At 34.1% G+C, this 11,180-nt stretch overlaps 2 protein-coding genes across 2 annotated transcripts; one reads left to right on the top strand and one right to left on the bottom strand.

Annotated features, from left to right (window-relative positions):
* Window positions 1-613: 613 nt before the first annotated feature.
* Alg7 (Alg7 dolichyl-phosphate N-acetylglucosaminephosphotransferase) lies at window positions 614-3,745 on the bottom strand. The gene is made up of 4 exons (XM_088043712.1): window positions 3,540-3,745; window positions 3,369-3,483; window positions 2,877-3,322; window positions 614-1,215 (listed from the first exon to the last, which is right to left on the bottom strand). The coding sequence occupies exons 1-4, from the start codon at window positions 3,722-3,724 to the stop codon at window positions 729-731; spliced, it is 1,233 nt and encodes a 410-aa protein (XP_087899838.1). The 5' UTR covers window positions 3,725-3,745; the 3' UTR covers window positions 614-728.
* Mgat3 (beta-1,4-mannosyl-glycoprotein 4-beta-N-acetylglucosaminyltransferase) lies at window positions 1,225-2,842 on the top strand. The gene has a single exon (XM_088043713.1). It carries the CDS (start codon window positions 1,460-1,462, stop codon window positions 2,672-2,674), a length of 1,215 nt encoding a protein of 404 aa, XP_087899839.1. The 5' UTR covers window positions 1,225-1,459; the 3' UTR covers window positions 2,675-2,842.
* Window positions 3,746-11,180: the final 7,435 nt, after the last annotated feature.

The following is an 11,180-nucleotide window of genomic DNA, read 5'->3' as shown; positions in this document are numbered from 1 at the left end:
CGACTCTCTTCATCTAGAAGTACGCCTAGAACTAAACATTGAAGTTTGATAAAGGAATAATCGGACGGATTTAGAACAAAAGGCTCAATTTTCTCCGTCGAAAGCCAATTGAAAATTGTACGAATTTATCACAATTTATCGTCGTAACTCAATTCGCTTGTTTTATTTTCTTTACAAAGATATTGAAATCTTAAATATAAATGCATTTCAACCCACTTATTTCATTCACAGAAGTTCTAAGAGTTTTTGCCTCTGCTAATAAAACCTTTAATGATGGACTTTTTTAATGAATATCACGTAGGGCACACTTAATTGACGCAAAATTTCACAAAGAATCCAAATCTGTTTTTGTAGTTTTTCTACGACGACAAATAACTGAACTATTCGCGTTTGAAATCGTCACAAATGGTGGATGCGCCGGACCAGTTTTCATTAAATTTCGGTTAAATCAAGTCCAAACTTGTTTACGTTCATAGGCTGTGATTTCGTAATAAACTCATGGGTTTTTAGTGGTTTGTTTACTTCGTTTGTAACTTCCTGTCTCAAGAATTAGGAAAATACCACCGATGATAATTAATTCAATGCCAAAAACCTTCCACACCAAAACAACAGATTCTTAACAAAGATTTATTCAATAAAATCTGCATAACAAGAAATATTAAAGCATTCTCTGTAAAAATAACCTATTTACAACAGTTTTTTGGTTTGATATAACTCACTACGAATCTTTAGACATCGTAAAATATCCACGCCAATGGATACCTAATAACAAACGCTAGTACGCTACAAAACACCTGAATGCTTAGAAGAATGATAGTCAATTTGGCTTCATGAAGAGGTCCTAAGTACAACAAAACTAAATTAATAAGAGTCAGATTATTAGTAATCACATAATCTTCTCTTTCCTGCCATTGAATCAACCGGAACATTCGAAACAAGTTTATAACAAATTTCCCTAAAATATTAAGCTCCGAATAACGGAATTTCGTGGTGCTTATCTCTAGTTTATCAGTCTTTGAATTGAACTTGGGTAACCTGTGTCGCGGACACGGAATAAACCTAAACAACTGTGGAAAGGAATACAGGAAATTGAAAACCTGAGGAATAAAAAAAAGGAGGGTTGTTTTACTAAAATGCCCCAAAATTCCAACCACGGCGAACGTCATCCCCGAGAAGTAACAAAAAGTATCCCCGACGAAAACCTTCGAGGGGTACCTGCAACAGAATTAGTGATTTTAGTCGCGTTAGGTTGGTATCGTTACGAACTAACCAAAAAAAAAGTGACATTGACAGTGTCAACTGTGTCAACATTCAAATTGGGCGGAGGTCCTCGACTTTAAAATAACTCCAAACTCGATGAAATTATGAGATTTAAAAACGCTGACACCAACTTCTTATTTCCATATCGACGCGGGGGTGCAAACGGTCGGAAAGTGAGGTTATGTAGGTAAAAGTTTAAATGAGTAAAATAAATAGGAATTACAAGCGATTATCCGTGTGGATATTGCTCTTCACACAAGTGTTGTTAATAATGTCGTACTTTTACCTAAAAGTTGACAGTGAGGTCTTTGAAAACAAGAAAATTTCCTTCGTGGAGTCCCATGAAGCGAATCCACCAAAAATTACATATCACACACCAGAAAGTAGAATATTTTTGAAGAGTATAAATAGCCGCACCAAGTTTATGGATTTCAACTCGAGTTTATGCTACATTAACGGCACAGATTTGGTCTCCATGAAGCGCTCAAAAGACAACTGGCAGTGCCACTGTCTCCCAGGTTGGCACGGCAAAGACTGCGGACAACCGGAAATCGTCTGGAGGGCCTTCCTCACCAACCGCAAACCGGTCAAAATCACAGGCCCCCGGACCTTCGAACGTCGCATCATCTACATTTTCGCCGTCGACAAATTCAGCGAGACCATCGCGGAAATCCGAATCAACGAACTAGGAGATATCGTAGACTTATTCGTTCTGTACGAAGACGAAACTTCCGACTACCTCTACCGAAAACTAAACAATCGCTTCGTGAAGAAATACCACCCGAAGATCCTCTACGTCAAGACACGACAAGTCCCTCGAGCGCTGCGAGCGGTCAAGAATCTCAGAGACGACGACGTTGTCTTGAGCGGCAATAACTTTGAAATTCCCAACAAATTCGCGATTAATTTCCTCAAGTTTTATAACAAGTGGCCGGAGCCAGTGGGGTTCCGACTGCGTTGGTCCGTGTTCGGGTTCTTCTGGATACATCCAGGAAAAACTGTCATTTCTGGGGGCGCCTGCTCGGTGTCGTACCTCCGGGGGGCTCTCGGGAACAATCTGCATCTTCTCGTCCACAACACGTCCAGTTTCAGACAGAAGGGAATCATTCTGGGGGACTTGAACCACTACGGAGGGTGGTACTGCGAGTACTGCTATGACGTTGGAAAAATCCTCGAGTTTTTATCATCGAAAAACACACTCGACTTGCAGAGCATGGATCGGAAGCAAATTGATGCTTCGTTCTTGGAGGACATCATAGAAAACGGACTTTACATCGATGGGAAAACGGAACTCGTCCGGACCCATCGGTACCGCGATAACTATTTCGCTCCTTATTACGTTATGGAAAATAGTTGGAATTTTGATTTCTTACTCACCAATTTTTACTCAAAATTAGATTATTACGAGGGATGAAGATGGAATTTCAAGACTGAGACGTTTATACGCATAGCTACTCATTTCCTGCCTAATCATAATGAATCGTTTGCAGTCCTCCTATTATTAAGCTGTGATAATTGTACATTTGCCCACACTGTATCAATTAGTGATAACTTTGTACCACAATAAACGATTACAATCGGATTAATTATTAAGAAAACTTGCAAACTGCACTCACCAGTTATGTTTGAGCAGCGCCAAGGTACTTCCAATGTATGGTAGCATAAAGTACAAACTAAACTGGTGTGCCTTCCACAACCGCCCAGACAGTTCGCCTATGTTAAAAACAGCAATAGAAATGGCAATAATCACGCTTTGTCCAACTTCAAGTCCATTAATTCCAGCCAAAATATTAATGGCATTGGTGCAAAAAACAGCCAGCATTCCCATGTAAATGTAGTAAAAAATGCCAACTTTAACAGAGAGACCAAAAACGTCTCTGAACGGCTTCGGTAGAATGATAACAGTCGAGTTAAAATTGACATAGTAAACCATTAAAAGTGGCAGTGAGGCGATTGTAGGCAACAGTAATTTGTGGCGCCATCGAAGATCCAACACGTCGTCTGCAAAGCCCAGCAGCAACATACAACAAATTGACAACAACGCTGCGATGAGTTCCACAAACTAAAAATCATGAATAATTATGTGGAGTGATAAGGGCACACCGTACCTCGTCGTGAGGAAAACTGTCTTCGTCAAAAAGACTACTTCCAAAAGGAACTGGGATAAATAGAAACATTGCTATGAGGAATACGCATCCTGTCACGACCCCCATCGACTCAGGCCTGCCAAAAGACAAGTTATTCGGCGTTTTTTCATGGAAAATCATAACATAACCTACACTTTCTCACTTGTATTTTTGCTCATGTCGATTCCGAAAAGATTCGCTTTGATGAACATGTCTCGGACTTTGGGGATCAATCGTACGGTTACTATGTACACTATCACGGACATAAAGGCGCTCACTATTATTGGAAACAACATTTTCCAGTTTTTTTCGTAATTTGCGTCAGCGTGTGCCGCCATTTTTTCAAAATTAAAGTGACATTTAACGTCAATGGTGACAGAAAATTGTAGGAAATGAAAAACACTAGGACGATTTTTAAAAATGTTCTTTATTCTTCATTTTCATTCCATTATCAATTATTTTTTGATTATTTAAGCCCATTAATATTGTATCAATGCTAATAAGCATTCTATGAGATTACCTTTGCTCTTAAATCTGAACTAAACGCAAGACATTTTCTGTATATTTGGTTGCATACCCTCAAGACATCTCAATTCTTCAATGGTCAATATTCCGGAAACTACTGCTTAAGGGTCATATACCCGGTATATGGCTTACGATTTTTCGTTTTTGAAGCGCATTTTGGACTTTGAAAAATCGCTCGACCTCTGTATGTATGCGTCTCAGGTAGAGCTATGGAGGTGACATCTTCGAATTTTGAAAAAGTGAAAAATTTGACTTTAATTAATAAAAAACTGAAATTCCCATTTTTCGTTTTTAAGGAATATGAAGCAACCTACGAAGTTAAAAAAAATACCAACATGTGGAGAATTAAAACCTTTATGGAGGTGACATTTTTGTTTTTGTCATTATGCTATAATTTTGAAGTTATTAATAAAAAAACAAATCAAAAATAGGCAACCAACAGTACAACTAACGCAAATCATCTTATGCAAATCTCATGATTTACGACCGCTCACTAGGGGGTCACTGACGTTCCGCCCAATTGTAATAAACTGCTATCGGGTATAAGTAGGTAAAGACCCAACTGGTCGCTCTCGGCAACAAACATCGAAGACACTTGTAGCAAGTGTATTGAGAAATAATATTTGTTTATCTCTGATACAGGGCCCGGCAACATTTGTGATCACCCCCAAAATTGTCTTAGAGGTGAAATTTTAAAAATTTACATACGCTAATAGATAATCGAAGAAGCTCTAGAAGATGATGCAAAAACTTGTTCTTTATTACCGATAGTTTTGGCGTCGCGACACCTTAAAAGTGTAATTTTTATCTATTTGTGAGGGTTTTTGGAACCATTCAATATATATATATATATATATTTTTAATATAAATGTGTTAAAAATATTTCAATTTGTAACGCGAAGAGTGTACGCATCGAGATGGCACCAAACAACGTTGCCAGGAGCCCAATTTTGTTGAGGAAGAAGACTTTTGTTTTGGAATTAGTTTGACAATACAGAATTTAAAAAGTTACGTGCGTAGTTTCTTTCCGGTAAAAAGGCGCGTAACAAATTGTTTTTTTTATTGTATGCAAATTGTGTTTAAAATTTTAAAAAAAATGCTGTTTTATCAGTAAGTATAGTAAGAAGTTATTTTTCAAAACTCAATAACGTGAAATTGTTTTTTTTTTGGGTAAACCTTATAATGTGTAAATTATTGTATTGTGTAAAATTATTGTTTATTCATTGAAAAAGCTCTTGCGAAAACACTGTGTCCGAATAATTGAGGTAAAGTTGAGCTAAGTTGAACAAAGTATCTTTTTTTTAATTCTCTGTATAAAATGATAATACATAGTAATTAAGGCAGTAAACCTTCATATTAATCCTGACATTGTAAATGCGATGGTAGTATGGTAGAGAGCAAAGGTATCTGCAAATGCGTCAACGCAATTTTGCGCCACTGATTTGAAATCGGGCTCTAAGTTCTTATTTTTCAATGTAAATAATTAACTATTTCTATTTAGTGTCCAAAAGGTGCAACAATCAACGTTAATCAAAATTGAAGTGACTTGTAAAAATTTGATGTCCGTCATAGTTTTGAAAACTAACTTGTTAAAACAACAATTTATGCTCAAATTACACAAGTAACATTAAATTTAAGATGAAGCTGGTCACAGTTATGTTAAAAAAACAATTCGCGAGTATTTGCGCAAAAACTCAAACATCGCTAAAAATTACTCTTCTAACGCATCGCAAATTTTTGCTTTAGATTGTTAAGCTTGATAAAGCGAATGCAAAATTGCAAATATTTATTTTTGAAATTCAAAACGATTTTGAGGGTGATTATTACTGTTGCCGGACTCGATATAATTCTCTGTTTTTCACACAAAATTTAGTTATTTACGCATTAATTTTACATTTCGTATTTTCCAGCTTTAAACTAAAAGACCTTTTTTCCGCAATTATAAAATGTGTATTATTGGGAACATTTTCTATTTCAAAAACTTTATCCGATAATTCTGACTTAAAACCGCTATTTACATTTTCACTTTCGGAACTATTTCTAATATTTTTCATCACCGTTTTTTAATAAAATTGTTGGCTCAAATCTTGGTGTTAATAAAAATTATCAAAAACACAATTTATTCCCAAACACCAAATTTCGTCAAAAACTGCTGACGCGCAAGTTTGATAAAAGCAACTGACCAACTTTAATCGATAAAACTCTAGAAATTTAAAAAAGTACATTGATTTACAAGTCGAGCCCAGTCAAAAACACAAGTATCCAAAAATTGAAAGAATTTAAATATTTTTTCAAGGTATTTATTTATAGGTTTTGGGTTTTACAGTCTTTTCTTGAAATTATGGTGTTAGATTCGACATATTTGAAAGCAAATTGTCTTATTGGTAACGTATAAAATCCACCGGTAGCAGGTAAGATTAGAGACGAGGATTATTATGTAAAATTCGTACAATTAAAGACACAAGTGGATTCAGGTTTTTTAAAAAATAGTTTTTTGCATAATAACAATGAACGCCAATTTTGCTTTTCCTGAGTGGTTCTGGCTTAAAAAATATTAATTAGGGAAGTATTTTTAATGATTAGTGGGATGTATTATTATGAAGAGTTAATTTTTAAATCACAGAAAACAACAGAGTCGAAAAGGTCCAAAAAAAAATTTTTGTCTACTAGAACCAGAAATTTCACAAGCTCAAAACGCAGAGAAACTCAAATCCTGGTATTTTAACTCATCTTTGGTCCAACACGAATTTATTGTTCCAACCGCTGGGTTTCTTAGGAAATGTGCAGGTCAAGCGACCGTTTCCATAAAGTTTATGATCCCCTCATTATCAAATCCTCGGTAATCCCTTTTGGCAGCTGTCAATCAAAGGTGTTGTTAAAGTTGCATACTTTTCAAACACGAAATTTTCGGGCAGGCTCATAGACCCTTAAAAAAAAGATGTGGTTTTTGCCATTGTTTTTCTCATTTTTTTTTGTTAAGATTCTTCTCTTACAATTTTCGGAATTTGAAATTTTATAATAAAAAATTTGTTATACCTAATAAATCTTAAGTTATTTATACTCATTTTACGCAGAATTTCACACAGATTCCAAATCCGGATTCAAAATCTACATACAACAACAGATAACTAAATTATGTCGGATTAAACTTTCGGATAGTGAATTTTTAGTTCCAAAGTTTTCAATGTTCAAATCTCCGAAATTATGACAGACATACAGATATCGTTTTACTCACCTTTTTTTGTCTAAACTCCTCGATCTAATGTCCAATTCGTTTTTTGACCGCTTTTCGTAAACTACTTGTCCTATCGATTTGAAATTTGGAAGATGATAGACTTCGATCACCTCTTTTGACTAATACTGAACCCAAAGGCATTAAACGTCATTTTTGCCCTAAAAAAGTTCTTTAAAAATCACACCAAAATGACCTCCTGAAAACCTATTTCGGTCACAATCTAGTTTAGTAAAGCAAAACTGTAGGATCTCACTTCGAATTCAAATTTAAAACTCTTCTTGAAGATCTTGCCTTCACATCTAAGGAGTCTTTTAATAATAGATTAGGACTTGGTACGACCACGAAACTACCAAGTTTCGTTGTGTTCTAGTTCCAGTTTTTTTTTTGTTGTTACTGCTTTCAATTATCATCCTTATTTTGAAATTTGTTTATGTTTAAATTTTGATAGCCCTTTAAGAAATATTTTTATTTATCCTGTCGTGATTTAAAGAGAGGACTTTTTCTTTTTGGAGAACTTCAGTGTTGTCGCCTTGTTGGTATCTATGTACCATTTTGTATGTCATTTTTTCAATTCGAAAGTGACTTTGGATTCATCTTCTATCTCAGCCGGCCCAGTCAGCATTATTACGTAATTCGTCCGATAAATCACTCGTAAAAATACAAAAATATCATTTGAAATGAAAGATTTCTGTGACTGAAATTTTATATTAATATCTTCGAAGAATTTGAACTATTAAAATTGAATAATTGCAGGATTGTGTAACATTTTTCACAGTTGTGAATTAGATGAACTTAAATATTTTCTTGATTCACTCTGTATTATTCGAGATAAAAAATGAATATTTCCTAAAGACGACGACTAGAAACTTTTTGTTGATTTTGTTTATGTATGTCTCTTGTTTTGTTAGCTTTTCTGTACTTGTGCGAACTAACATTCCTTTCCAAATTTTCTTCGTCACAAAAATACAACATAAAGCAGAACCCCTCGCGTTAAAGTTAGAAAAATTTTCATAAAGTGTGATCAATTCAAAATTTGACTTAGATTTTGACTTCAGTAGCTAATTAAGTTTTTCTAAATGTATTTAGAATTAGGGTATTTATTCTTTTGTAATTAAGATTAAAATAGTTATTTTATCGTTGTTGCCTCGCAGGTTCCTATAAAATATAAACACACAGTTTCAAGTGGCCGGACTCCATGCCTAATTAGCGATATTTATGCGTTTGGGGCCCATAAACATCCAGTGGAAGATTGGGAACTTGTAAATTTTAGGGGAAAATTGATTAGTCTGAATTGAATAAGCAGTTGTGCAATTTATTAAAATAACTATTAGTTGTGATTGTGAAGTTTTTAATTGAAAGAGGTAAGTTGAACTAGAGTAGTGAGCCGAATCACTGAACAAATCTTCTTCCTTGATATGCGCTATTTCTGTGTGTTAAATTAGTGGTAATTGTGAATTTCGCTGATTAATTTGAAGTGAACTAATCGATGAGTCTGTTCTAATTTAACTGAGGTTAATTCTGTGGCTTAGTGCAAAAAAGGCCAATCTAGAAAAACATGGTATTCAGGTAATAATTATGGATTCAATAACTGAGGAGTTATTTTTCAAAACTCAATAAATCCATTTCATAAATTTTGACAAGGGATTAGAAAAAACGATAATTTGTTCAGTTTTTTTAAATTTACTTGAACTATTTTGGCATAAGAGGGTAACACAATGTTTTAGCAAGAGGTTGTTCACTGAATAAAAAATACACATTATTAGGTTTCACCAAAATAATCCCATTTTCACATCAAAACCAATACGGACCAAATTGGATTTATTGAGTTTTGAAAAATAACTCCTCAACTGTTGTCGAATAGTTGCAGCATTAACGTTGAAAAAATCTCTTCTTTTCTACATTTTTAATCACTTTTATTTATACTACATATTAAACAAATAAACTCTAAAAAAGATATTTAAAATTTAATTTAAAAAAATGTTAGATTGGCCCTTTTGATTAAGATTGATTTAAGATTTGCTAAAATAGTCAGATTGGCCCTTTCAAAAATGCATATCTGATGGAATAGTGCAGCGTAAAAACGGAAATTTTAGAAATTTTTCGTTTCGTTTAAAGTTAAAAACTTATTCAATTCTAATTCAAATAATTTTGACTATAAAACTTACATTAAGAGCTATTTTTTTAAATGAAATATTAAAAAAAGAACTAACTACAAAACTTAATCTAAAAACATCTTCTGCAGAAGAAGATGACATTAAACCATCGATAAATCATAAATCCCTTCTAATAAAGTTAACTCGCTGTTTTCGGAATTTAGTGGTAACGGTTTTATTGAAATGGGGCAAGTTTTTTTGTGATGTAATTTGTGTAGATCTAGAATTTTAAAAGTTTCTTCCTTATGAATGGATACTATATAATTTATTTTGCCTCGACTTGCAGTATGAAATTGAAGCCATTTAATAAAAAACCAATGAACACCAATTTTTTAAAATTGAAAAAAAAAGCTCAATGGCATTATTTACGGGATATTTTCTGTTGATAATCCTAATTAAGTTAAATTAGTTAAAGCTAATTAAATCTTTAGGCAATTCAATTCACGGTAAGCCCTATTAAAATTGCAATATGTATGAGATAGGCCGTTTTTGCATAAAAGAAATCGTATTACATTATGAGATTGGTCCCTCAAAAAATCTGTAACTTTCAAAATACGATTTTTTTAGTTTTGATCTTAAAGCAATAAAACGGCATTGTTTCCGCTATAAAACAGAAATCTCAAAATTTAGAGATTGGCCTTTCTTGCACTAAGCCACAGAATTAGAGTCGGAATTACGACTGGACAAAATGTTTGATGAGTTATAAAAAAGTGTTTTAATATGAGTTATTGACTAAAGTTGAGTTATTAATGAAGATATCAAATTGATAATTGTAAATTGAGATTGGGCCTTGATATGTCGAGCTAATTTACTTGGCTGCCGTCTTTTCATGCATCCTGACAGCAGTTGGGGCAGTTCTTGGAAGATTTATAATCATTGCAGGCCCCCAAGACTGTTTTGTGTCACATGCGAGGTCGTGGTCAACGGGACTGGGCAAATATTTTGGTCATTGCACATTTTGGTAAATTTGTGATTAGAAACTTTGGCAGAAATTTGCGGTCTCCGCCATGGTTTTTCTACGACTTTTTCTCTATGGAATGCGCATTTAAATGTCCAATTCGATGGTCGATATTTTGGAAAAAAAATTGAACAAAAAAATTGAATTTTTCGTTTTTTGACGGCTTCTCATAAACTACTTGTCCTATCGATCTGAAATCTAGGGTGCGATTTTGTTTCTGAACGATACGTGACGAAGTGATAAGTGACAAGGACAAAAATACAAGTTTTAAATGCAAAAGACAAAGACTATATTTTATGACTGCCGATATTATCGTTTTGAGAAACAAAATCGCAGATGCTAAAAATATGTGCACGGTGTTTATAAATGTTTCTAGCATCAAGGGTGGCTATGAAATGTCAAAGAAATTTGCCGCTCCTTATAAATGTGAGTTTAGATTTTTAAACTGACATTTGTAGTTAACCTCAATCATAGAGCAAAGTTAGTTTTGAGGAGAAAACTGTTCTAGTTGTGGTTTGAAACCCGAAAATCAAAAATTTTGACACAAAACCGTAACAGAAACGTCGTTGACATAAGTAACATTATAAATAATTTTCAAAATAGTTATAGTCACTATGAAAACAAAGCGGCAAAGTAGTGTCCCACAGAAATTCCAGAGCCACCCTTGATGCTAGAAACATTTATAAACACCTTGTATTAAACGTGATTTTCGCTCTGGAAAAGTTTTTTGAAAATCAACCCAAAATGACCTGAAAACCCATTTTGGTCAATATCTCGTTTATTAGTGAAGCCAATTTAAGCTTATTGTACTTATTTTACGCAAAATTTCACGCAAAATCCAAAGCTGTAATATTTTTTTCCCTACGTCGACAAATAACTGAGTTGTGGACGATTAACCTTTCGGGGTGTCGCCAGAGGGCTAA

This window comes from Gnatocerus cornutus, chromosome 8 (genome assembly GCF_029298725.1).
Source record: "Gnatocerus cornutus isolate USDA-ARS CGAHR chromosome 8, icGnaCorn1.1, whole genome shotgun sequence".
NCBI classification, from domain to species: Eukaryota; Metazoa; Arthropoda; class Insecta; order Coleoptera; family Tenebrionidae; genus Gnatocerus; species Gnatocerus cornutus.
The sequence above is the reverse complement of the archived record's forward strand: the minus strand, read 5'-3'. Positions and strand labels throughout refer to the sequence as shown.

What these genes read in the sequence shown, in the direction of transcription:
- Alg7 (XM_088043712.1), bottom strand. Translation starts at nt 3,724, where the DNA reads ATGGCGGCACACGCTGACGCAAATTACGAAAAAAACTGGAAAATGTTG. An exon ending in ACAGTTTTCCTCACGACGAG is followed by an intron (nt 3,323 to 3,368) that starts GTACGGTGTGCC and finishes CATGATTTTTAG; the next exon opens with TTTGTGGAACTCATCGCAGC. An exon ending in GCGCTGCTCAAACATAACTG is followed by an intron (nt 1,216 to 2,876) that starts GTGAGTGCAGTT and finishes ATTCTGTTGCAG; the next exon opens with GTACCCCTCGAAGGTTTTCG.
- Mgat3 (XM_088043713.1), top strand. Translation starts at nt 1,460, where the DNA reads ATGAGTAAAATAAATAGGAATTACAAGCGATTATCCGTGTGGATATTG.